This window comes from Cygnus olor, chromosome 22 (assembly GCF_009769625.2).
Source record: "Cygnus olor isolate bCygOlo1 chromosome 22, bCygOlo1.pri.v2, whole genome shotgun sequence".
Lineage (NCBI taxonomy): Eukaryota > Metazoa > Chordata > Aves > Anseriformes > Anatidae > Cygnus > Cygnus olor.
In genome coordinates, this window is record NC_049190.1 from 2,581,069 (window position 1) to 2,608,004 (window position 26,936).

Here is a 26,936-nt window from a genome sequence, read left to right on the forward strand (position 1 = left end):
CTGCGCAATTAGCCAGTGTTGTCAAAGCACTCGTGCCTCTCCGGTGTAGGATGTGCCTGCTGAATTTCCTGTGCAAGCTGATTCTTGCGCAGGTACTCCTCAGGATCTTCTCCTTAAGCTGCCTGACGTATTCCTGTCCTTCAGCCCCCTGAAGCTCAGCTTTTTGGTGGTGCTGAGCGCCGCTCTTGCCGTGGCACGTGGTAGGGTAGTGCAGGTAGCCCCCTCCATCACTGCGGGAGGGTGCTCACCTTCCTGTCAGCTGGGCGAAGGCGATGGAGTGAGCTCTGACACGGCAGTCCAGGCGTTTTGTGAGCCTGCGAACTCGCAGCAGTGAGCGGCAGTCGCTTCCTTCTGGGCTCGAACCTGGTGGCGTACGGCTTGGTTCAGCTGCTCTTGGTTTGCTTTTATCGTGCTCGCTCATCTTATCGCTGTCTTCAGCAAATGAAGCGGTGCTTGGTGTCAGAAAACCGATGATGTATCGGCTGTTGAAACCAGTTTGTGTTTTTTGTTTTGTTTTTTTTTTACGGGAAGGGCTGAAGCTGTGAATCAGTTCTTGCAAACGGGATCCGGGCGGCGGGTGCTGCAGGCCACCGGAGCTCGGGGTGGCGTTTGAGGCACGGGTGGTGGTCACGAAACACCCAGGGTGAGGTACGGGGGGTGTCGCAGGCTGGTGGAGCGTGTGTAGTGAGACGTGGAGGAGGAAGAGGAGCTGATAGAGAGCTGAGCCTCTCTGAGCACAGCCTGGCGTTGCTCCGTTTCTAGAACGGATGCAGAGAAGTGCCTCTGTAGGTCACTTGGGCTGCAGTAGAAGGAGGTGAAACACAAGTTCAGCAGGAGATGGGGAAGTTTGGGCGGCTTCCCTTCTCCTGGTGGCTCGAGATGAGATGGGATTTCCAGAGAACTTGGTTATTGAGCTGTTCAGGGAAGAAATGTAGCTTGTCCGAAGTGTGGGAAAAATGGGGACAGTAACGAACCGAAGTTGATTTTATTATTTTCTCTTCTTCACTTTGAAAAATGAAAAATTGTTGAAGTCAAGTTTAGGATTCTTGCCAGGTCTCCTTCTTAGAGTCTTCTTGCTAAACTTGAGGAGCTTCGGAAGCACTTTTGGTGTCTCTAAAAACCCCAAAGTCTCCATCAAAGCCTTGTTCCTGAGAGCACGAAGCAGAACCCAGGGCAACTTGGATGAGCTGAGACGGCTTAAAACCACGGGTTGCTTCTGCTTGCTGCCGTCACACCTAACGAAACATGTGCTGCTTGCTCTGTTTCCTTCCCCGTTGCTGCTCCCGGGGCTGGGGACGTCTCCTGGGGCACTGTCACCCTGCTGCCAGCCCCTGGAGGGACGCACGCAACGCCCCGGGGCTGCTGCTGCTGGGGGAACAAGCGGCCGGGCTCACGAGGCAGCGGTTCCTGTGAAGTAGCTCTGTTTAAGCCCTTATCTTAGCTGCTTTGGGGCGACTCGGTAAATCGAGAAGCTCGTTTGATAATAAAATCAAAGCTGCTCCGGCCCTGCTGCGAGCTATTTTAGGTATCCTTGCAAGTCACGGCTTGTGAGACGTTTGGTAGAGGCTTTGAGTGGCTTGCAGGACGTGCTTCTGCTGCGAGGAAACCTCGGATTGCTCCCGAGGTTGGGCCCGTCGCTGACTTTCGGGGTCTGCCTCTGCGGCTGGGGGCTTGGGGGCAGCAGCCAGCGCCATTTCTGTCACGGAGCCTGAGAGCAGGACTTGCACGCTTGTTTTACGTGGCTTCCTCATACCGCCTGTCTTGAAGCCTTTAAACCCACCGTGCAATAAACAGCCTCGGTGGGAGAAGTGATTTCGCTCTCCAGCACGCAGCTCGGCTGGGTCTGAGGAGCCCGCTTGGGAACTGGCTTCATGCAGGGGACAGACGTGTTCATGTGGTCGGCTCCGCCATGTTCACAGGCTCTGAGGAAGCAGCGATCGAGGCACCCAAATCCATCGGATAAGTCATGGCGTGACCACCCGTCTCCTGGTCGGGACTTCGAACGCACGTGCGCCTCCTCCAAGGGCAGGGGCACTTTGGTAGATGTGCTCCCATCTATTTTTGGGGAGGCTTTTTCAGCAAGGACTTCCCCAAAGGGCAGGCAGATTTTCTGCTTGATTTTTAGCAGCCCGGTGCCCTTCCCTTCTCCCCCAGCTCTGAATACGGGCACTGCTCGGAGTCAGATGCCACTTAACCCCACGAGGTTGCTTTTTGCACGTACCCCGAATGACAGAGTGAAATGCTGAAGTTCTCTTTCTGGAATAAATTACTTCATTTTCCAATGCCCCTTGGGCTTTTAAGGGAAGTGGGCATTTAAGCGTGCCTTGTAGGGAACCAGTTGACTCCTCACGAAGGTCTCGCAGGACTTGGTGGCCATGGCACGCTGCGCAAGGACCGCCTTGTTCGATACCCGCGACGCCCTTGTGCCTGCAGGCCTCGTTAGTTTAGACCTCGTTTGTGTGCTTTGGTATTAAGCTGCCAGGTAACATGAACCTGAGGGAACAATATGTGTATTTTGTACTGGCCTTCCTCTCGAGCCTGATGGAGATGGCAGAAGAGTTTCAGTACTTCTTACAACCGACGGTGCACCAGTGATTTTATTAATTGCCGTTGTGCCATCATTTCTCCCTGTCTTTCATGGTAGGTAATAGAAAATTTTGGCAATGCAGGATGGTGAAGAGGCTTCTTCTACCCTCTCCAGTCACAAACTTATTATCCTGAGCTGTTGGTGTGTCCATTAAGGACCTATGTTAAGTTCAGCTTGGATCTCGATTTGCTTGTGAGGTCTGACCAGCAGTATTCTCCTTGTTACTTACACCTAAGTGCAGGATGCAGAAGTGCCTAAAAATGGAGTTATTCTGTCAGTCAACCTAAAAATTCTCTTTAGATGGCAAAACTCTGGGCTGACGTATTCAGGTTCTTTGGGAATGTGATCTGACTGCGTTAAAAAAGGAGAACTTGGGGCTGGGAAGGGGGAGAAGTTAGACACTTAGCTGTACGTGAAGCAGCAGACAGGTTATGGTCATCTAATAGCCCTTTAACCTAATTATTAGTACTGGAAGAGCTGTGAATATGCTATGCTTTTTTTTTTTTAAAAAAAGGCACAAATTATTGCGAAGAATTCCCTTCTTCTATGAGACTTGTCTACCTGAAGTTAGAAGCCAGGCTGTTGTGTAACTGGGAACGCAAGTTCTTGTGAGCCAAATTTTTATCAAGATTTTGCCTACCATGTCCATCGTGCTACAGCTTCCTTCTCGTTCTTGCACAGAAGATTTCCTTTGCCTCCATCCTTCCTTGATGGCCATAATTATCCCTGAAAAGCTGTTGTTCCCTGTAGTCCTTGCACTATTGAAGGGCAAGGAGAGGAGATTCCTCGAGCGCTGCTGCCTTCAAGAAACTTTTGGTGTGCTGCTCTACCTGTAGCAGTGGAACCTCGCTGTGTGGGTGTGTTCCTCCTGAAATAAGGGTCAGGGTGAGAAGTTGCTTTTGTAGCCAAAGTTAGGGCAGCTGGAGAGGTGAAATTCAGCCTGTGGACGTGCTCAGAGGCCGTGGCAGCAAGTCATAGGCACGCCGGTGGTCAGCTACGTCCTTGCCACTGCAAACCCAATATACTGAATCTTCTTGAATCTGTTTTTTAAGATGAATGTGGGGTGAAAAGCACCCTCATAAAACATAGCCATCTGTCTGCTGGGGGTTTTGCTCTGTGGATTTGATGGTGGCTGGGTTCCCTGTCTGGACTCGAGCACCAAACGCGGCATGTTGGGAGCGAAGGTTTCGGTGTATTGCGTTCGTAAGTAACCCTGAGCTGTCTTTAAGTGACTGGTCACTGCCTGATTTTTTTAAGTATTAAAAATGAGCGTTCTCGATTAACCGTAGGTGGTGCGTTTGTGCCAGAACCCGAAGCTGGCGCTGAAGAACAGCCCGCCCTACATCCTCGACCTGCTGCCTGATACCTACCAGCACCTCCGGACCATCCTGTCGCGCTACGAGGGGAAGATGGAGACCTTGGGAGAAAACGAGTATTTTCGGGTGTTCATGGAGAACCTGATGAAGAAAACCAAGCAGACCATCAGCCTCTTCAAGGAAGGGAAGGAGCGGATGTACGAGGAGAACTCTCAGCCTAGGTAACGGGGAAATGGTTTCAAATATCCGTGATGTGAATTTGCTTTCGGGAGCAAGGGCTTGAACAGATGTGTGCAGAATGGCATGTTGTCTGCGCGTCAAAGCAGGCTTGGCATAAATTTAAGGCTAAGTGTGGAGTCTTAAGTAAAATATACTTAACTGCGTTGGAATCAGAGCGCAGAGTAAGCGTTCAGAGCCTGCGTAGCCTTAGCTGTTGTCTGGTTCAGGTGTACTCGGTTGATGTGAACAATAAAGTGTGCTGTGGAAAGGTTTTGCACTCCTTTGCCTTCTCCCATAGGGAATACCTTATAAGAGAGGATGATAAGGTTCAGAATAACCTCTGTGGCCATTTTAGGAAACAGAAGAATATTTTATGTTATATGTAGCAAAGGAAACATCTTTAGGCTTTGTTGGAATTTTTCCTTTTCCTAGAAACTGTTCCCAAGGGAGGGGGAGGAAGTAAAATAACCTCAATTTGTGCGAATAAGGCATTGTACTAAAACCCCTAAACCTTCGTACGTTGAAAACTTGCTATTTAAGGTCGATCAGGGTGCGAGCAGTCTTGTGAATGTGTTTTTTTTGTTTGTTTGTTTTTTGTTCAGAAGCCATATCTTAAAGGTGAAATGCTTACTGAAAAGGACAGGTGGAGAAGGAGACTGCAACTGTATTTGGCTTGATTCAAAATAGCATGAATTTGAGCACTACACTGTACTTGAAAAGCTGGTGCTTTCCTTCCTTTAAGTTTAAGGAAAGGCAAGCTCGGGTGGCTTAGGAGAAGGGTAAGGCTCTGGGAAACGCCGATCCAACGTGGTTGTCTAACTGTTGGCAGCTGGGTGTAATGGACAGAGATACAAAGCATGCGCTTGTAATTTTAAACTCATTTCAGGATTTTGCAGTAGGCATCGAATTAAAAAACAGTAGAAGAAAGTGAAAACAACCCAGTAGCTGAGCATAATTGCCCTGGGGAGAATATGTGGTTAACGCCCTGGCAACTACTTGCTTGAATTATTTCGGGGGGGAGGAAAAAAGAAGTGCTGGCACATGTTTCTGGTATAGCATTGAACTCCCTGTAGCTTGTTCTATAATGCTGAACTCCAACAGCCTGTGATAGTGGGTATGGAAGTCATTGTTAATGCTGCCTTGTTTCTCACTGCCACTGTTCAAGAATGAATCAAGAAATATACATATATAAATATATATATATATCTGCATTGTTGCTTAGCATCGCTTTGTGAGATTAGACTTCCTCTTAGAGTTTGTTTGAGGCAGGGCTTGGGAGTGTAAATACAGCACTTCATGCGGTATCTTTGTTTCTTTTAAAAGAAGTTTAGTTCTCTGTATGAGGCCTTCAGGAACTAGGTTTGGCGTAATGTGCAAATTCAAGAGTTAGATGTGTGGGGCGGGTGTTTCTTTTTCCCCTTTTTGGGGAGAATGTGGTTTCTGTAGACACAACTGGCTCCTCACGCATTTGTTGCAATTTTTTGTGAGTTTGGGGGTGATGCTGCTAGGTGGAATTTTCATCAGGTATTATAGAAGATCGCATGGGTGTAACAAGTTTGGGGGGAAGACTTCATTAACCTGCTATGTTTTGGGGATGAGGCAATATTTAGTGGAAAATTGTGGAGGGGTTTTGTGCCTTCGCTCAGATCCAAGTGAGCTACGGTATGAAAAGCACTTTTTACTGTGAATGAATTGATTAAACCAATTAAAATTGATCTCTGGGTCTTCTGCTGGAACTGGTCATTCTATTGGATTGTCCTTTGAGATAGTGACAGCACAGATTATCACTGAAGACAATGATTTTACAGTGCAACAGGTTGTTCCTGAAATATTTTAAGGAGCATTTATCACTCATGATTTCTATATTGCTCCCTTATAATACAGGTGATGTTATTTTCTGGGACGTTGACTATTGCCTCCAGAAATAGGCTAAGAGGGTATATGAAACCCTTGCCTGTGAGCTTTGTTCTGGTTAGCTGTGTGTGTGTGTTGTGATCATAAATAAGGAACATCTGATGAGCAAATGATAGATAGCCATGTCAGTAAGTTCAACATCTCACCTCCTGTCCCTTCTTATTTCAGAGAGGAGCAAGGAGCAATATTTCCGGAGAGTTAAATCACCCTGGAAAAACTCCTTATTCAGTTTGCAGTCAAACTAAGTGAAAAGAGGAGGGTGGGGATCCAAATCAATGAGCTTAAACAGGACTCCAGTAGAGGATGCTTGCTGACAGAGGTGATGGGGCTTTTGGGAATTTCTAATTGTACTGTTTATGAATAAACAGCTTACCAGGGAAGCAACTGTGGTGAGACTTATAAACGTAAGCGTGAAATCAGAATCACATCCATCTTCCTTTGCTTTTCGCTCAGCCCAAGAATTAGCAGCTTCTGTTTTGGCACAAAGGGCGAGACGCCCTGTTCCCGGTGCTGGTAATGACTATGGTAACTTTCTCAATTCTCTAATTTTGTTGTAGAAAAGGAAGAGGTTAGGGTAGTCTGTGCATATGAATCATATGCTGATTCAAGAGAGACCTCTGCACCAAGGATGACACTTCTGCTTCAGCTGGGAATCCGATAATTACAGCACTTCCAGCATCAGGCTGCTTGCTTGTGTGGGCTTTTGGCACCTGATGACTTGAGATGCTACTCGTTTCTTTCTTTGTAAATTTAGTTAAAAGAAAGTTTGCTGTAAATGCACCTTTAGATTTAAAATGTTTATAATGAAGTGAATAAGCTTGACAGATTTTCTCACCTTGTTAGGAGTTGAAGGAAAACCTTTTTTTTTTTGCTTCGTAAGAAGGAATGAGTTCAAATATCCAAAGCGTGGGAGAAACTTTCTGGAAGATTGTCAGCAGCCTGTAGAGCAAACAAATATAACTTGAATCTGGTATTCATTGGAAATATACTCATGGCAGCGTGTGTGCGCGCTTATGTGTATATAAAAAATCTGTTTTGCTCTTGATCTTATGCAAGCTTACTGCTAATGTTAGTCTGCAGTGTTTTGAAAACATGCCTTTAAAAATCTAATTTGGTGTACTGAATAATCGTTTTTCTCTTGACTTTCTGACATTTTTCCCGTTGTCCTTGAAGTTTCTTTCTTCCTGTCTTCCAGATTTAGCATTCAGTTTGTTTCCTGTTGTGTGTGCTGCTGTTTTCCTCCCCCAAAGGTCTCTTGCTGTAAAGAAGAGTCACTATTTTGATGTTTGCATAACTAGTGTGCAAGCTGTGCAGGTGTTTGCCGCTAGCAAACACACCAGCGATTAAAAATGATTGAAGTCTCCTTAGATTGTAGGATCGGGTTTGTCCCAATCTCTTGAGTATCAAGCTTTTATTTTTATTATTTCTAAATCTCTGTGTGCATTTCCTCTTAAACTTCTCAGCGATTCTCCAGCACGTACCTCCATGGTGGACGAAGGCAGAACTGGAGCACGGTTGCAGAGCACCATGTCCTGTAGCTGCTTGTGCTGCCCTAAGAGCTTGTAATAGCTGCAAGATGTGTGTCATAGTGTCGAGTGTTTCGGTGCACTGTGTTGTGTGTGTGGTTAGGGTAGGCTGTGTGGGAGTGTAATATGGATGCTGTTTGGTGTTTGCTTAAGGCAGGCTTAGTTTAAAACCCAGAAGTACAAATAAGATTGCGTTTGCGTATTGAAAGTTTAAGGGTGTATTTGTAAGGAGCAGAACAGAAGCCTGGATGTACGACCCTCTGATGTTGAAACTAGAGCAGAGAAGCAGAGCTGCTGAGAGCAGGGCTAGAAGAGGCTCGTGTGAACACTCGCAGCGCTCGCGGATGTGGGTGAATCTTTGTTCCTTCAATTTTAGTCTCGTTGCAATCATAGGGCTGTTAGAAGTGAATTCAGCTCTCCTGTGTAATACCTTAACTGTCAGTGTGCTGAAAGCATCCTCCTGTTGTGGCTAACATCACAGTTAGCACGACTTCCAACGCTGTCAGCACTCGATGGCTTGCTTTCTTTTCCTGGGACTGTAACGGCCGCACTGGCTCTGTAGCAGTGCGGTTTTGATGTGCAGGCCTTCACCTGAAATTGCTATGAGCTTGCACAGACTCACACTGCAGTTTTGGTGAAGGGAACCTGCCTGCTTATTATATCAGGAGAGCTTTGCAGATGCTATTCAAATTCTGCTTTAGCTCACTTGCATTTCTATTTAAAAATTAACGCTGTTGAGGGTGCTTCTAAAGCCGTGCATGCATTTCCTGACTAATTAAGCACATGTGGTAACTTCTGGTTTCTGTTTATAGACTGAGTAGGCAAGCAGATATGATTCAACTTGGTGACTTCCGAGTAGAGCTTTTGTTTGGTGGGGGTACTGCGTTATTCTTCCGAGCACTGACGGTTTGGGCGCTTGTTTTGGTTGCCCTTGCTGATGGCGGTGTGCTCTCTAAAACCAGACTGTAGATTTGGGCATCTGGTAGGCCGAAATGGTAACATCTGCAGGGCTTGGTATTGGAAGCAAGTGGTATTTCAAGAGTTAAGCATTCTTAATATTCTGTCGTATATTTGCAATGAGCCAAAGGTAAGTCATTCAGTAAATAGCAGGTTTTCTTGAGGAGCACAAACGTTTCGGAAACCGTTGGCTCGTATTCTTTATGGATTCACAGTGCTGCCTAATGCAGGAGGCATATAAGACTTGTCACTTTAAAATAAGTAAAATGCCACCCAGAGGTGACGTTTGTAGCCTATGTAGCCGGAGCAGTGCAATAAAAGGAATTCTGTAGAGGACAATTAACAGGTCTGTATCCAAAGGAGAAAGGTGCCCAAGCTTAGCCCTGAGTAGCTTGCTGGGCTGCCTACAGTGGTAAATGTGACTTCTGTGACCCCGTAAATACCGTGAATTTCTTGAGTTTACTTTTGTAAATAATGGTAACAAAAACTGGTTGAACATGTGTATCTTTTTCTTGCGGTGTGATGGTTCCATTGACTGACAATGCTGTGGCACTACTCTGACCATGCTGAACTTGCCTAAACTCTTGATTGCAGTTTAATTTAGAGACTCGGTGGTTGTCCTTTTTTTGTTTCTACTACAGAAAGCTTTTATTTCTCCAGATCTCTTACTTGCAGAGAAGAGCTGCCATTTGTCAGTTTGCCCCACTACATAAATTACTCATAGCAGCAGCTTTCTTGCAGTTTTGTAAATAGATTATACTTCGTGCGGCAGGGCAGGGAAATAACTTGCATCCTTGGGAGAGGATGAATTAGGGTGGAGAACCTCGTTTTCACCGTGGAGTCAACTACACTGAGGATGTTAACACAGCCTGTTATGAGGGAAAATTCAGAAGTTATTTTCTAAATAAGGTCAGCCCATTGCAAATGTTTCCACGTGAGAATGCAGTTATGTAAGCGGGAGGGTGGGGGTAGGTGAAAGGCTGAGAAGAAGTAATTACTCAGGATGTAGACTGGATGTTTAGGAAATAGCAGAAGCTATTTTGCTCGTTCAGCTTGCATACTTTAGAAAACAAACTGTTAACAAAATTAATGTATCCGCGGAGGAGAAAGTGGGGTTAGGCAGGGAATGTCATAAGCCCTCTCCATGTAACGTGGAAGTGCAAACGGTTTTGGGAAGCTGGTCTGTATTTAGCTGTTGTCTTTCTGACAACAGTCTTAAAAGGATGCTGGCTCAGCAGGATTTCGTATCCTTCTCCAGCTCTAGTATGAAGACTTACTAATTTACACAGGAAAAAGCTACCAATATTTAATGCCTACTGGAAATGACCGTGCATATCCCTGAAGGGGAAGGAAATGCATGAAGAATGACTTGGAAAAAAAATACTGGAATTTAAAGAGAAAAAGTTGGAAAACACTTGTATTATGCCGTGAACTAGGGAAGCCCTCTGGGGGAGGTTAGTGCTCTGATTGCGTATTTTGGAGAGCTCACACACATGCACTTCTGCCCAGCGAAAAAGATGTGACAGAATATGAAACTGAAGTGGTGCATGCGAGTCCTCCTTCTGTCACTTCCTTCTAATGCAGCTAGGACTTTTTTATTAACAAAACCCATTAGTGTGAAGTCTACATCTGCATTTAAATTAGAACATCTTAAAGAAAAGAACAAGCTCCAAAGCTGCCCACAAGAAAGGTTTCCTTGCCAGGCTCCAGCATATGAACACTAACTAACTGCTTATTACCCAAGAAGAAATTCATTATCATTTAAATGTTGTTGGAGAGAGGAATGTAAATTATTTCTCTTTAATTTGGCTTTCAATTGCTGGTTTAGGTGATAATTATGGAACTCAGATAAGATTTAGCATAATTGGCTTAAATTCATATTCATTTTAGTTGTCTTTGCATTCAATTGGACCACTATCTTGAAAATCAGTTTATGGACAAAGGTAACCTTCCAGATTACTTCCTTATTGTGCAGTAAACTTTTTATTCCTGTCAGCTTCTTTGCTTTCAGACCTTATAGAATTGTAGGGTTGTACAGGAGGCTAACTCTGCGGACTTGCTTTTGTGGATGAAAGTACAAGTGCGTTGTTTAGCTGGTAGTCATTATTTTTTAAAGCGTGGATAGATTTCTCGAAGCTGGCAGCAATCTGATTCTGCTTCTTGGCAACTGTGCCGTGTTTCTTGGGTGCTTGGCTTGTGTGGCAAGGGCCAAGATGCCACGTTTTGGGTTTCTGTCAATGGGAAGGGGACGGTAGTCATGGCCCTCAGTGTGTTGTGGTGGGGCCTTCTGCGGTGTGAGCTGCTGGCAGTGCCTGGTCCCGCCTAGCAGCAGGGTTGGGCTGCCCCCCTGGTACATGTCACCCACATGCTGGGACAATGTCACTCGCTGCCACCCATGGAGGGGACACCGGGGTTACGAGGGGGGAGCTGGCTGCAGCTCTCGGTTGTCTCCAGGCCAGCGCTGCCGTCTGCTGCGGGCCTGGTGGCTGCAGCTTGGAGAGCCGGCCTGCTCTGGGGTTGGCTGTTTGTAGTGGAGTATTTGTGTCATGAAATATCTTGGGTTTGGTGTTTTGACAGGATGTTGGTTGGGGGTGAAATGGTGGAGCTCACAGGCTGCCTCCAAGGAGTCCCAGGCTTCTCTGTGATAACAGAGGCCGGAGACCGAATGCGAAGTACGGAGTCTCCCCTGGGCTGAAGATGAGGGTTTTGTGCCTCCTCCCCTTTGATTGTAGCACACAGCCCCAGAAATATGCACTTTTAACTCCAGTGTGAAGAACCCAGGTACAGATATATGGCCAGGAAGTCTTGCTGTGTAGCCCCCGTAATCAGGTCAGCAGATGATGCTGGTACGTGGGTGCGAGGCTGTCCTTTGTCTTGTCAATCCTCAGGGCTCTTTCAAGACCCCACAAGACCCCACTAATCACATGTTGAGCTCTTTAAAAACTACTAATCAGGTCAAAGCAAGTATTTTCTTTTAAGTACTTTCTATAATACATAAATCCAGGAAAACATGGATTTTTTTTTACCCTCCCAACGCTGACAGACATCTAGCTTGTTAAAAATGTCAAAGTAGCGTTTGTGCCTGGAGTAAGAAGTGCAGACCCTTTAAAGGCTGGCAGGTTGGTGCTCCTGGGCAGTCTGCTGTAGTGTGGTGGTCACTGCTCCAGATCAATCGCAGCCATGTGTGACTCTGCCAAGGTTTTCTGGTCACTTGCGGCATGCTGTGTGTGACATCTGAAGGTGACTGTCACGCTCTGCCTGCAGAATTTGGTGTATTTAACTGTCTCTATATGTTGGTTGGCAAGTGTCAGGATTCAGAAGACTGTAAGGAAGCATTTTTCATGTAATAGTTTTTTGACCTGTAAAATCTAATGCACTGAAAAAGGAATTAGCCTCTAGAATTTCTTGCTGCTTTATAGGTGCAACCGGTTCTGATGGGAAGGAAAGAGAGACTGGAGAGACATACTACATGCAGAGGTGCAGAGACTGCCTTTCGGTAGTCAACTATTGCATTTTTGGCAGTGAATATAAGACTTAATTGTGTTTTTAAAAAAAGGGGGAGTCTTCCCAGCATTAGCAGCATGGGCTTGGAGCAGATGCTGAGGAGGTGAGGATCTGAGAATGTGTTTGCAGGCGCTCCTGACGAGGTTGTGCTGCCATCGTGCCTCCCGATGCCTCGAGCCGGGTGCTCTTGTGGGGTACGTGGGGCTGAGGATACCTCGTCCCACAGCCCCTGTGTTCCTCCTGTCCCTGCTGTGCAGTTTCAGGCGGTGAGGAGCCGTTCTGCGACCAGCGGCCCCGCGCCGCTCTGTGGGGTGGCTTCTGTTGAGCTAGCAATAGTTAAATGGAATTTCATTCGCTTCCTGTCTTGCACGTTTTGTTGAAAGTAGTTCCGTTGTTGCTATTTTTAAAGCTGATTACTGTGCATAGAGGACTCTGAAGCTGTCTGCGTTATAAAAGTCAGCTTGGGATCACCTCAAGCATTTCGACTCGCTGCTGATGTGAGCAGGCTGGAGTTTCGTGTTAACATGAAGAGCACACGGAAAACTTCTTGCTGGTGTGGTTGTAGGATATCGGATCCAGTTGTTCTTTCTGGAGCCAGGTGCAGCCACCTATCTGCTCAAATTGAGGCTAACTGCTAATGTCTGGTGCATAGCTGGTAACATCTGAAAAGCATGTGTTATGTGATAACCTCCTGCCTTTGTGGTTTCTGAAACGTGCATTTTACTTGTTGGGGGCTTGTTAAAAAAGCTGACTTTTTTGAACTCAAATATGGAAAGTGGTTGCAGGAAAAAATACTGGCTGTTTGCAGAACCCAAAAGTTGAGTTTTTTTTTTTGTTTGTTTCAAATTATTAAGTACGGGAGCATATGCTTCCAGTTACCTGTATGGATACTGAGCCTGTCTCCTAAATGTCATCTGGTAACTGTATAATTACACAGTAACCCTAGAAGTGAGAGGGTAGGAAACTTGTATTTCCTTACTTCTGATGTCTCGCAGTAGTACTTAGTGAATGGCATTCTGCAATGATGAGCACACGATAGGAGATTAGAAATTCCCTGGCTGTAATTCTGCTTTCCAGCACTGCCTGTCCATGCTTCAGCTGCCTCACCTGTAAAATAAAGTAAATAGCCTACTGTTTTTTTTGCCTCTAGGAGACTTAATATGATCTCATATTGAGAAGAATGTCCAGGTCCTGAAGGAAGTTGTATCCATCAATAGGGTTGTTGATGTGGGATTTACAGAGAAGCAAGCATTAATTGCTCTGCTATTGAAATAATTATGGTGTGCTCACAGCTCGGCGTGGGGTGCCACAGGGGCATAAGACTGCGGTGCTGCAAGAACTGTTTTGGGTTCTGATTTGTTGGAAAAAACACACATTTTCAACAATAGCAAGGAATAGTACAGCATTGGAGTGGTTTACCTCCGTCTGAGTAATCGTCTCAATTCCAAGGCAGTCATCTGTCTTCCTTTTACCATATAAATGTAGCATTTCTGAGGAAAGGAAGTGGTGTATCGGAGTTGTCCGAGGTGCATGTGTTAATTCTGTGAAAACAAAAACAATTAGAAACTGCGTCATTGCTTTTAGGAGCCCTGACTTTGAGTCAATGAGTTAGTGTTAAGTTGTCAGATCCTCCCACATCCTCTCTAATGCTTTTTTTCCTTAATTTTCCATGAGGCTGAATGAGCATGCTTTGCATTTTTTTAAAAAATGCTCGTAGTCATTTTTCCATGTACTGAGATTGCATTTCTTGCTGTGAGATGAACTTTGGGTCGTGCCCTTTTAAGCAGCCAAGTTTACCTATAGAGAGCCTTCACTTAAGTTTTGAGTAGGATGGTTTTACAGTAACTCAGGTGTCCTGATTTGAATTTTGTGCCCTCTTAGTCTTCATAATTGACTTGTAATTTACCTCTGTTTGCTGCTGTTTGTATGGAACGGGGCATTTGTGTTTTAACCAGGGCAGCTGAGTGATGTTATTTGTTTCAGGGCCATGGTGGGAGGTGTGGCTGTGTTCAAGCCCTAGCTTCCCTTGAAGAATCTTTGCTGACAGCAGCCTATCCCTAGGGGTGCTGAATGTTATTAGTGCAGACCCCGTGTTCACAGGTTTTACTGAAGCCAGCAGGAGCGCAAATACAAAATCAATTTGAAAACCTGGTCTTGAATAAGGAGTGTGCACCGCAACTTCAAAAAAGTGAAGCATTCCGTAGTTGGTTGTCTTGTTGCGGCTCCTCATTCCTTCCGTACAGCGGTGTTTGTAGCATGCTTTCAGTTAAAACAGCTTCGCAGCCGTGGGGTGCGTCTCGAATCGTGGCACGTGGCATGGTGCTGTGCCCATCGATCTCCCGGTTGGTCTCCTCCTCGCTATATGTGAAGAGCAGGACTGCCCTGGGGATGAGTTGAGGGCTGCTGGAAGAAAACAAAAGCTGTGGCTGGCGGTGGCACAAGTGGCAGCGCTGTCTTCCCATGGCCTCGAGGTAAGGATGGTGTTGGAGTCCTGCTCCAGTCCCGTTGGGTGCTGTCTGACTTGGTCACTTGAAGCCATTTAACTAATGGCATCGCTGCAGCTGGAGGAGCCAATGCCGCGGTTCAAGCCGTCCTCTGCCAGTAATGGCTTTGCAACACTGAGCCCGTACATAGAAGAAAAGCTTTTGTCCAGCAAACAGGAAACGGGAAAAGAAAAATCAGCTCGGGGTCCGGGGGGAGGGAGGAGCAGCAGCGAGGAGCCTGGGGTGAGTGGGAGTGCCCGGCTGGCTCCTGCCTTCACCAGGACGCGTGGAGCACGGCCCACGGCCGGCCAGGAACGAAGCACCACGACCACAGCAGCGGAGGGAGGACGGAGGGACGTGTCCATGCACCCTGGGGAGCTGACAACGAAGCGCTGGGTACCCAAAGACACAGCCCTGCTGGATCGTCTTCCCTGGGGCAGCTCCTTGAGACCCGTGCCAAGGCAGCACGGTGTTGGGGGCTGCTGTCACTGCAGCTGGAGGGGTTTCTGCTGAAGAAATGGCTCTGTTACATCGCCTGTGCAGACGGAATCATGCCTCCGTGCTAGGGCTGCAGATGTTTCTTAGTAAAGTATTTGGTTACTGTATGGAGTGGAAAAACGGTTGGCTTTCTGAGCTTTCCCTCGTTATGTGTGTGGTTGGTTCAGTGTCTGCCAAGGTGCCGAGTGCTTAGCGTGTGCGTGTGAAACGGCGCGCGGGGGAACGGAGGAAATCCCACCCAAACCGTAGCCGCTGTTCCATCTGCGGACTGAAGCACGACACAGAAACACGCCACCGGTCCGCCTTTGAAGCTGCTGCAGGTGCCGCCTTCAGCTCGGTCGCAAGCAGCGAGGGGAGCAACTGATGTGGCTTGCGGTCCCTGGGTAACGTTATCAAAAACGCTTGTGCGATGGGTGTCTGAATCCTGACTGCCAGGGGGATTCAGGCGCCCAGGTCAGCGATTCCCAGCCTGTGGTTCAGCTCTCGGTGCCAGTATTTGTGTTATTTGTGGTCTTGCTTGTTCAAGTTTGCCAAGGGGGCAAACTGCAGTCTGTAAGAAACAGGGGAGGCTGCTGGTGGCTCAAAACATCTGGGAATCTCTGGTCATTTAGCCATTCTTTGAAAATATTACCGTGTTTTTCTGGAAAACGCTTGCTTCTGTATGGCTGAAGCAATGGGGACGAGGGCAGTTGATGTTACTGAACATAAAATAGCACCATAATAACCGAACTGATGTGCCAATAAAAAATGGTGCCTGTAACTGCAGGCTGTAAATGTCACTGTAACTGGAAGCGTTTATTTGGTCTGTGTTCGTTAACAAATGTGTAACTTGGCTCATTAAAATAAAGGAGTGCACTTGTTAAAATTTTCTTTTAGCCCAGGCTTGGCAACTGGATGCTTTATGAGGAAGCTAGCTCCTGTCACACGGCGTTGTGCAACGTGCTCTTCTGCATGGACACCCCCTGCTTTCCTGTTTTTATTTCCGTAGATGCAGCTCAGTATTTGCGCAAAGTGCCGCTGACTTTTCAAGCTAAGAACCGAAACGGGTTGGGCGCTGGGAGCCGTTTTGGCAGCACCCCGTCCCGCGGCGTGCGCGCGTCGAGGCGTTTGTTTGTCCCCGGTGAGGCTGCGGAAGTCGGCGCTTCTCTCACCGTGCGCGGGGCTCTGCTCGGCTCGGGGCTGTGCTCAGCTCCCTGCAGGCGCTTCCTGAGCCACGGTGCAGGCAGGAGGAGGGCTCCGAGGCAGAATTGATGAGCAGCCGAACCCGGGAATCTCCTTTTTGTCTTCTGCAGAGCTAACGGTTGCCGTGTTCCCTTAGCTTGGCGCTCCTCAGTGCGTGTCCCCATCCCACCCAGGGCCTCGCGCTGTGCTGGGCAGCAGCAGGGGGGTCACTACCTGCTCTGGCTCTCCGTCCTTCTGCCGGATATTGCACACCCTCGTTTCGAGGAAATAAGCCGCTTTTCACCTCTTGGAGTGCTGCGGCAGTGCTGGCCTGCCTACCTGAAAGGATGCCGGGCGTGCCGGTGCTGTGGAAGCCGCTTGGCATCCCCCGGCGCTGCGTTACTGCCCCTTTCCTTGCTGAGGCTGCACACAGACATTGCCCGCTAGCCCTTCAAGGAGACTGTTCAGAGCTTAATTCTTGCGAAGCGCTTCAGTGTTAGTGTAGAAAAGTCATTTGTGATGTTAGCTCCGCTTTTATAAACCGAGTACATCCAACTCCCATCTCTCTCTTGCTGCCTGAGTTGCGAATGCATTAAATGACTCCAACCAGCCTGCTGTTTGCTTTTCCTCCTCGCGTGGCCACACACTGTCCTCTCCTCTGTCACTTTACTGAAGTGAGAACGTTCAGAAGAGGGCTGGGGGAGCGAGCTGTGCAGCTGGGACCTCTGATTTGCAATTTTTCTGGTGTTTGTCAGCCAAATGCCTTGTGGGGACAAGAAGGGGAACCCAATGACTGAGACAACAACCTGCGGGCTTCCAACTGGGGCGGCTGGGCTGCGAGCTTACCACTAAATCATCAGCTCCGAGGGATCAGCTGGGGCTGTGCCTCCTCAGCTGAGCCTTCGTGGTGAATGCAGAGCTGCTCGCTGCTACTGGGAACAGGAATAGGAAACTTCAAATTGCTCAGCCGTGCAGCAGCGTGGGGTAATGCGGGGCCGGGTTCCCCGGTAAGGGAACGGCTCGGGTCTGTGCCGCAGCTCGGGTGCGGTTGTGTTCACGTGGGGAGCTGGCATCCCGCTGTCCTCATACAGTTCCTTGACTTGCGTAGCGTTTCCTACACGCAGGTCCCTGTCTGGTGTTTTGATTTGTATTTAAATAAACTTCCCTGAAGCAGCAGGTGAGGAATTGCACTGGCAATCCGTAGGTCAGGCTGACAAAGTGGTAGGACGGGAGCTGTGGCGCGCCAGGACTTCCTAACAGCCCCTCTCCTGTTAACTAACGCAGACCGGTGAACAACAAAGAACGCTTTCTGGTGGTGTTTGAGCCAAACGACCAAATCTTGTGGCTGCTTCACAACACGTCGTGCGTCCACAGGAGAGCTGCCGAATGGAGCAGCCTCCAGAAGAGCGTCCGGGTGGTTTCACCTGGGTTCGTTTTCAGCATCTGTTGGTGTTGGACACGTGGGAAATAACACAAACCAGGATCCCTCGCTGCGTGGCTGGCACCTCCTGCGAACACTGAGCGGCTCTCGGTGCTGAGCCACAAAACAACACGCTCTTGAATAAGTGAGGGTGAGAGAGGGAAGCTACTGTCAGAGGTGATTTATACCTGTGAGTCCCGTGTGCCTTTTATAGGGTACGAGAAGTCTTTTCTAGTTACCCAGGCTGGGTTACAGCGTGCAGAAAGGGCTGGCGGTGGACGGTCACGTATCACAGTGAGCAAAGTCACCTCCAGGTGGGTTTAGGCTCCGTGGAAGTGCGGCGGGGAGCTAGGGGGCCTGAGCCCGGGTGTCTGGGGGAACAGCTGCAGAAGGGCCGGGAGCAGGTTATCGGATAGGTATTGCAGCTAGGAATGGCGCGCGTGGCACGAGGGGGATTGAAAAATGCCCAAGATGAAGCAAGTTGGGACCGCTCCAAGCAGGGTGCTAGAAACTGGTGAAGGAGCGGGGCTGGGGGAGCTGCGTTTGCTGCCAGCCTTCCCTGTCCTCGGGGAGGTGGAGGGCTTGGAAAGCGAGGTGATGGGAAACTGCTCCGGGATGGGGTGGGCTTCCGACCCCTCTCTCAGCAGCTCAGTGTTTTGCAGCCTGCAAACAGCCTGTCGCGTTGCTCAGTGCCTTGACAGTCCTCTGGCCAGATCGGGTCTTTGGATGTACTGGAGAAGCAGCTCTGCTTTCCCCGAGGTACCGCTTCCTTCTGCGGCGTAGGGAAGGACCTGTCCTGATGGGGCAGAGCCCTCCTGGTACATGGATCTCATCGGGCGGAGGGACGTGGGGTGCTGATCGCTGATTTGAGCTGCCAACGCCATTCGGTTCAGCACCCTGACCCTCAAGCTTTTGTGGGAGGGTCATTACCCATTTAGAGGAAACCGCAGGTGTTTTGACCTTCCCTGGGGAGCTGGGCCCTCTGTAACTGGGAGACTTTCTCTGAGCAAAGGTACTGCTGGGGCACAGGGGGGGGCTTGGGAGGACGCTCAGCTTACGTGGTTCCAGGTGTGATTATATTAGTTGTGTGTGCTCTCACAACGAATTTTCAGACCTGACATCAAATATATTAGTTGCGTGTGCTCTCAGAACGAACGTTCAGACCTGAGATCAAAGGTGCCTTGATGAGCTGTAGGCTCTGATTATGCTCTTCCTTAACAGGCAGGGTCTGAGTGATGTTTCTCAATGTTCTCTCTGAGTTGGTTTCCTTTTGACGGGGGGAATTTGCCTTGGAAATAACCTGGCTGCCTCAAAGAGGTTCTGCAAGGCAGTCGTAGTGGAAAATGCCGTAACAAACGCCGACCTTGCTGATAAGCTCCGTGTGCTGGATGTGTCCTGGATGCTGGGTGACCACTTGAAAAGCGGTCCTGGATAGGAGGGGGTTTTTAGGCTGGGCTGCTTCTGGAGTTGCAGTGGGTGCTGCTTCTGCCCGGCTTGTTCACGGTGCAAAAGCACATCTTTTCTAAAAGAAACTTCTCTTTCTGTGATCCTTTGCAGGCGTAACCTGACCAAGTTATCCCTGATATTCAGCCACATGCTGGCAGAACTCAAAGGTATTTTCCCAAGCGGCCTCTTCCAAGGAGACACGTTCCGGATCACCAAGGCAGACGCTGCAGAGTTTTGGAGAAAAGCTTTTGGGGAGAAGTAAGTCTCTAGCTGTGCTCGACCTTACGGATGTAACACCACTAGAAGTGCTGTTTCGTGACTCAGAAGAATCGTTATTGAGGTTAATCAGAGAAATTAATGCTGGGAGAGACCCATTAGGTCATTTGGTCCACTCTCGCGGGTGGGGTACAGGATTGTTCCTACTGTCTGTTTTCCAGTTCTTTGTCCTGTCTTGTTTTAAATGTGCAAAGTGATCGGTCCTTCTCCACTTTCCCTAGGAGACTGTGGTACTGTCACAAGGTTCCCTGGATTATTAAGCCTAAACGTTCCTCTCCTTAATTTAATTCCTTAACTTCTAAGCGAGCTCCACGAACTCTGCAAAATAATCTGCTTTCTTCTTCCGAAGGTTACCGTGCCCCCAGTGTTAGCTGTCCTTTAGCTAAGCCGTCCAATTAAATTCTTTCATCTTCCCTCCAATTAGTCTTCCCAATCACTTAGTCACCTTTCTTCTGGTTTCTCTGGACTTTTGTCAGTTTGCATAGTGGCTTTGTTAAGACGGAATGAAGGAGAAAGCTGAGCGCAACGTATATGTAGGTGCAAACTGTTGAAATGTCAATTTTAATTTTTTGTATCTAATACAACACTGACTAAATGAACTTCAGAGGTGTCCCCAGCAGTGTTGGGGGATGAAAGTTAATGGAATTGGGCACTGCTTTCTAGCTAAGGCATTTCACATGCAGAGGTTAATTAGGAGCTGTCAGAACAAAAAGCAGTGATATATTTACTCACGGGTACTGCAGTTATCTGTAGCTAGGTGTGTTCATAACAGGTTTCTACTCCACTTGATGTTTTAAAAGAAGGAAATTATTCCTTTAAACAGGAGCCTCTGTTTCGGTTTCTGGTTATCTTACTTCTGCAGTTAATCCCTGTTTAGAGAATTGCTTGCAGCTTTTTTATTTTATGTTCTAACTGTCTAGGGCTCTACTTATTGCTACCTCCTTCTCTACTTAATGGAACGTTATGAAACTCTTATCAAGTGATAGTGCCGTATACAGCCCGTGGTTTATGTAAACACTGACGCGATAGCACTGCAGAAAAAGGGGAAGGAGAAAGCAGAGATGGACGTCAGCTCCCAGAATTGTGTATATGCAGAGAAAATTGGCTAAAGTGTGCTGGGCTGTTAATTTCCTTCAGTGCCAAGAAGCGTTTTGCTCACATAATGTGAGTAAGTCTCTTGTGGCTAATTCCGATTTTCCTCTCCTCTGTTATCATGAGGTGTATACACACAAATAAAACGCACAAGGTGGGTACGTGATGGTGGTCTTCAGACACACCGCGTTTACAGGTGGCTCGGTTTTCCCCAGGACTATCGTTCCCTGGAAGAGCTTCCGTCAAGCCCTGCATGAGGTGCACCCGATCAGCTCGGGGCTGGAAGCCATGGCCCTGAAGTCCACGATTGACTTGACGTGCAATGACTACATTTCAGTGTTTGAATTCGATATCTTCACACGACTGTTTCAGGTAAGAACTGAGGAATGCGAATCACTTGGAATGGATCTTAGTGCCTCAGGTCAGACTCTTTTCCCAGGCTGAACCATATTTTGCACATTAAAATGACATTATTTATGTTATACAGGACTTGGTCTTCTTGCCCCTCATCCTCTGGCCAGTTTTGGTAATAGTTAGAACCCTATTTTGCAGTAAGGGCGTTTGATACTTCTGGTTGAAGAAGAAAACGTTGTCTAAATATAAATTGCAACTGCATGTAAGGCACAACCAGCATCCTCCCATGAATCAGTTTTTCCTTTTCAAAGGTCACTTTTAGACTGAAGTCCTGACACAACTTCTGTAAGCCAGGAAATGCGAAGCTGAGTTTATCAGTCTGCCTTTCCTTGCGTCCATTTCTTTCGTGATAGATTTGTTTTCCGTGGGGGGATGTTCAGGATGGAGCACGAGGAGCATGGAAATTTGTGCTTCCTAGCTTTTGAACTGACACAGCCAGGATGTCGCAGACGCATTCTGTGTTCTGTGTGCAAGAAGTGTTTGTGTTACTGCGGGGATATTAATAGTAGGTAAAATTGTAACCCATGGTCTTTAATAGTTCTGAGCTCTAAAATGCAGCTTTTGATGGTGCAACTGGGTATTTACAAGAACAAACACTTACTTCTTTGGCTCTGACTTGCCTTTTCCCATGTGATAGGGTGGGTTGTAATTAAGATACGTCTAGATGAAAAATTCCCATGTTCGGTGTTGCAATGCATCTGACCTCATTCAGCACTTTTTCCAGCTATAGTACGCAAAGAGCGAGTTAAGAGCCGCTGTGACTTCCAAGAGATACAGACTTCCTGGGGAGGGCTAGTACCTTAGGCAAGTTGAGAAGTTTGGAAAAATTGAATGAAATTTAGACACCCAAGCACTTCTCAGAACTGAAAGCTTTCAAACTGTTGTTACGACTTTTCAGGCATCGTTTTTGGGAGTATTTACCTTGTATATGCTGGTTTATTTGTTCAACCCTCAGCCTAAGCAGCAATCCTTGCCACGCCCAAGTGAGGTTAGGTGGCTCAGGAATAGTCACAAGCATCTTACACACGGTGAAACTGAGACAGAGAGGGGAGATCACTTTCCTGAGGCCACGTAGGAAGTTTTTGTTAGGCAGCCGACTAGTCATGGTTTCTGGTCCTGTGCATAATCTTAGACAATTCCTGTCTCCATCACCGTCTCAGAATGAGTAATTTTCTCTGCAGAAGCAGCACATATTGGTAGCTTTTCTTGAGCTGTCCTTTTGTGACCTCAGCGACCTCTCCCTTGGCGTTTTTTAAAGGGATTTTGATTAACTTCTGTCCTCGGTGATATTTTTATCACTGACGAGAGAATTTCAAATGTTAAGGCTGCTGCAGGAAAATACAGGTTCTAGTTCCTCTACAGGATTTAGGGTGGGATAAGGAACCTGATGCCTTAACTAAAAAACCGACCCCTTTTCTTAAGGAATATTGTGTGTGTTGATGCCTCTTAGAAGCGTGTGGTATTATTAATATACTTCTTTGTTCTTTCTATAGCCATGGTCCTCTTTGCTCAGGAACTGGAATAGCCTCGCGGTGACTCACCCTGGTTATATGGCATTCCTAACCTATGATGAGGTGAAAGCCCGGCTTCAGAAATTCATTCACAAACCTGGCAGGTTGGTGCTTGGCAGCAGTGGCCCTTTTGATGGCTCTCGATAACATCGGGGATTACTCACTGACGGAGGAGATTGGGTTTGGGTTTGTCTTTGTCCTCCTTCCTCAGAAATGTTAAACTGAGAAAAACTCTAGCTTGTCCTGCACTCAGACATTCTTCTCCACATCACAACTTACCTCCAGCCCACCGCACAAACGTCCCAGCTGCTGCCTCGGGCTTGAGCAGGAGGCAGAGGCAGACGCTGCCAGATTGAGCCTAACCTGGGGGCTGGCCAGGACCCTGAACAAGGGGTGCACCAGAGTGCACCTCTAGTCCTGTGCTGCTTTTAAAAATTGAATCCTTGTGTGGTCTATTTTTTTTTATTTTCCTTAAGATAATTTGAAACAAATGATTATGAGGATGCTGAATTCTCTTGCTGTGGACCCTGGGTTTCATTTCACATGGAGCCCGGTGCTTGGAAGCTTTTCTCACTTTGTATCAGATTGCAAAGTTCTCCTTTGATCTGCCTGGGGGTAAAGTGAGAAAAGCTGGTATAAATCATCCAGCTCTTCCTACTAGTTTTTATTTGATGTCCTAAGATATCCGGACAAAGGCTGCCTGCTTGACATTTAGTCTTTTCTGCCCGTTCCAGTCTGAACTGAAATTTCTTCTCCTCTGTGTTTTCAGTTACATTTTCCGGTTGAGCTGCACACGACTTGGTCAGTGGGCCATTGGCTACGTCACTGCAGATGGGAACATCCTTCAGACAATCCCCCACAACAAACCCCTTTTCCAAGCACTGATTGATGGCTTCAGGGAAGGCTTGTAAGTAGCTTGTCAATAACAAGGTTTTTGTCCTTTCACCGTTTTTTCCTGTGATTTATCCATCTTAATCCTGTGGTAAGGCCTGAAAGTCAGTTGAATGGTAAAATACACCCGCTGGGCTCATCACACGTTGTCTCCTCCTCGGGAGAGGCAGCGTGTTGCAGAGGTCAAGCAATTGCTGTTGACATCACCGAGCCCCGTTTTGGACATCTCTCGGCTCTTCCTTTTTATTTAGACCTTGATTCAGCAAAACACTTGAAGCAAGTGAATAGTCCCATTGATGTCAGTGGAATAATTCATATGCTTAACTGTTCTGGCACTCGAGAGTACTCAGCTATCATTTGCACTGGAGATCTGCATTGTCCTTTGCAGCAGCAGACGATGAGTGTATGCCTGCGTTTCCCTTGTCATACATTCTTCTGCAGTCGGATCCTTGACCTGTGCTACCACAACTACTATTACAGGCTCAGTTTTCTTACCCTGGATATGACGATTTCACTGCAGGATGACTTTAGAATAGTAAACTAGGACCATAACCTCGTGTTTAAAACAATAATTACTCCCAGGAAGGAAAACGAGCTTCTTTTTATTTTAAAGAATGGCGTATTTGTTTTTTGCCTGATAGGAATATTCTTCCAAAACTTACTTGGAACTCAGAGTACCTTGAATTCCCTCCTCTTGGTTCTCACCCTCATTCTTTATTTCCTTTCTCCCCCACCCCCAAAAGAAACCTTTTATGCACGTTTATTTGTGGGTGTATATGTGTACATATATAGAGAGAGATCTTTTTTTCCCCCGACTGCTTACAGTTATTTATTTCCCGATGGCCGGAATCAGAATCCTGACTTGACTGGCTTGTGTGAGCCCACACCTCAGGACCACATTAAAGTTACGCAGGTGAGCAAAGTCTTCTGTCCTATCCTGCCATGCTCATTGGCCTCGAGGCTTGTTTTTAGCGCTGTTGTACAATGATCTGCAAAATATTCATTCTTCTGTGCTCTCCACCGTGGCTGTGCCCTTGAACCCTGCGTTCCCAGGCTGTTCTTGGGAAACCTAAGTAAAAATCTGGGATAACTTGAAGCCCACTTTCTTCAGGGCTTGGTGGATGTCTCTAGCACTTAAAATCACAGTGAAATTTTTGCAGACTTCTGTTCTCTTTTGCACTCTGTTCTTGTGTTTGGAATTTATTTTGTCCTGCATGTCTTGTGTTGGATTTCCTGTAGCTGTGAGAAATCTTGCGTATTGTTTTACAGTATCAACAATGTCTGTCTGTCTTTCTCCAAGGAACAATATGAATTGTATTGTGAGATGGGCTCCACGTTCCAGCTGTGTAAAATATGTGCTGAAAATGACAAGGATGTGAAGATCGAACCGTGCGGCCACCTGATGTGCACGTCCTGTCTCACTGCGTGGCAGGTGAGGCGTCGTCTCTTGTTTATCTGAGTGAGGCTAGTTGCTTTTTTACAGAAGCGGTATATCCTCTTCCCAAAACCGTTTAGTTTCCTTCAGGTATGGAGGTGAGGGAGTGTAACCGAGGACATAAGCCTGTAGTTCAGAAATACAAATGCCAGCTTCATCTGCCCAGGGAGAAGGTGGTCAGATGCCTGGTCTCAGTGTAGGAACAGGCAAGAAGTGCAAGGACTTGCTAAAAAGCTGTTCCTCTGCTCCAGACGGAAAATCTTCCATATTTATAGCACAGTTTGCCTTTCTCTTCCCCTCAGTTGAAAGATACCTGCCTATAAGCAGGCTTAAACCTCTCTGTATATTACTCGTGTATTTAATTTCTGCATCTCAGGGGTGGTTGTAACAGATCTCTCCTCTTCCCTGAAGGAATCAGAAGGCCAGGGCTGCCCTTTTTGCCGCTGTGAAATCAAAGGCACGGAACCGATTGTAGTAGACCCGTTTGACCCCAGAGGAGGAGGAGGATTATCACGGCAAGGGGCAGAAGGAACTCCCTCACCCAACTATGATGATGACGACGACGACAGAGCCGATGATTCCCTCTTCATGATGAAAGAACTCGCTGGTACCAAAGTAAGGGCGCCTGATTGTGTGCTAGGAGATGCGGCAGTGTGTACAAGGACCGCGTGTTCTCCCTCATAGGGGATGTGGTCTTAGCGCTTTGTGCACGCGAGGGTTGTCAGACCTTCTAACAGGAGGGAATTTAATCAATATGGAGAGGGTGAAGTAAATAGGGATTCAGGTTCAGTGCTGTCAGTGCAGTTCACACTGTTCTGTTAAGCGGCAGCGAGCACACCTGGATCATTTGTATGTTGCCTTGAAAGATTGGGTGTTTGTCAGCCTTTAGGAGGGTGAAAAGGCTGCCTTGATCTATTGAAATGTAAGGTCTGGGTCTGGAACACTTCTCTGCATGCTTAGCAATGCTGCTTTTCACTTATTAGCCATACTTCACTCGTATTAGCAAAAGCTCATCCGTTTTCCCCAGCGGTGAATGCAGCCAACCAGATGCAGTCTTCCCAAGGTCCTGATGAGTAACTGGGTAGAGGGCAGGGTATTTTGCTGAGCAAGTCAGTTTGTCTGTCATCTTTTCATATGGTGTCTGATAAACAGAGGTCTGATAACTCTCTGCCATTAGTGACAGGCATTCTTTGTGCATCCCTGCACATTTTTTTCTAAATGCTCGTCGCTTCTCTTGCGCATCTACAGTTAGCGTTGTTTTACTGCATGGGAAAGTGGTTTTGAATTTGACTAATTTTTAGTAGTTGAATCCACTAAAATAGGCTGCTTTTTCTGGTCACAAGGAATGCTCTGCGCTGGTTAACCTATGGTCAGATTTCTCTTTAGCTTCCACCCTGTGAAATACTGTAAACTGTAGTCCTGGGGATTGTTTTTGTATACATAACTTGGGGAAGCAAAGCACAGTTTCCTTGCTGTGACATCCTGTTGTGGTTTGCAGTGGGCCAGCATGCCGTATTTGCTGGCAATCAGTGAGTTCAGACGTGTGTAAAGGTTTTCAAAGTTACGTAGTGCTAACCTTTCCTGTGAAAGAAGCTTCATAAGAAACAGAAGAGGCACAGTTCTGTCAGGTAGAAAAAGAGGGACAAAAATGGAGGTTTTGCTGCACGCTAATGATTGCTGCAACAGCCATGACAGCAGTCAAGGTACTTTGCACAGCGGTGCCTGCAGTGATGAGTAGGATTTGCAGCAGATCACGCCCTCTCGTGTCGAAAAGAAAGGCAGCTTGCTGCTGCTCAAGGCGGGTTTGTTACTCCAGCAAAACAGCTTGTCCTTTATTGTGCCCCTAAGTGTGCAATTGTGGTTTTGTGCCACAGTTAAGCCAGTTAGTGATGCTCAAGCCTTGCTGCAAGACAAATGCAGTTGTGCTGTGAAATTGCCTTAAATTACTGCTGTGTGGTTGGCATTAACACAGTCATTTGTTACCAGCAGTGATACTGGAGCCAGCACAAGCCACTGAACCTGAAAGCCTCTCCAAGGAAGAGGAGCTCTGCTGGATTTTGTCATTTGTTGATTTTCCTGGTCTTCTCTTTTTCAGGTTGAGCGTCCTCCTTCTCCCTTCTCGGTAGCTCCACAGGCCACCCTCCCTCCCGTGCCGCCACGACTGGATCTTCTGCAGCAGCGAGTGTCCAACCCTCCTGGGGCTTCCAGCCCTGGGACCTCTTCAAAGGTAAAACACACGCCTTGCCCTTTCAGATGGGATTTTGGTGGGGCAGTTAGAAAGGAGAG

General features: G+C 47.3%; 1 protein-coding gene across 1 annotated transcript in view; it reads left to right on the forward strand.

Annotated features, from left to right (window-relative positions):
- Positions 1-26,936, forward strand: part of CBL (Cbl proto-oncogene) — a 38,167-nt gene that overhangs the window by 2,569 nt on the left and 8,662 nt on the right. Inside the window, exons 2-10 of the mRNA XM_040534338.1 lie at positions 3,877-4,124; positions 19,143-19,289; positions 20,615-20,771; positions 22,307-22,428; positions 23,094-23,231; positions 24,041-24,128; positions 24,516-24,647; positions 25,062-25,265; positions 26,746-26,877. Of these exons, the coding sequence (XP_040390272.1) occupies positions 3,877-4,124; positions 19,143-19,289; positions 20,615-20,771; positions 22,307-22,428; positions 23,094-23,231; positions 24,041-24,128; positions 24,516-24,647; positions 25,062-25,265; positions 26,746-26,877 (1,368 nt within the window). The remainder of the gene's footprint in view (positions 1-3,876; positions 4,125-19,142; positions 19,290-20,614; positions 20,772-22,306; positions 22,429-23,093; positions 23,232-24,040; positions 24,129-24,515; positions 24,648-25,061; positions 25,266-26,745; positions 26,878-26,936) is intronic.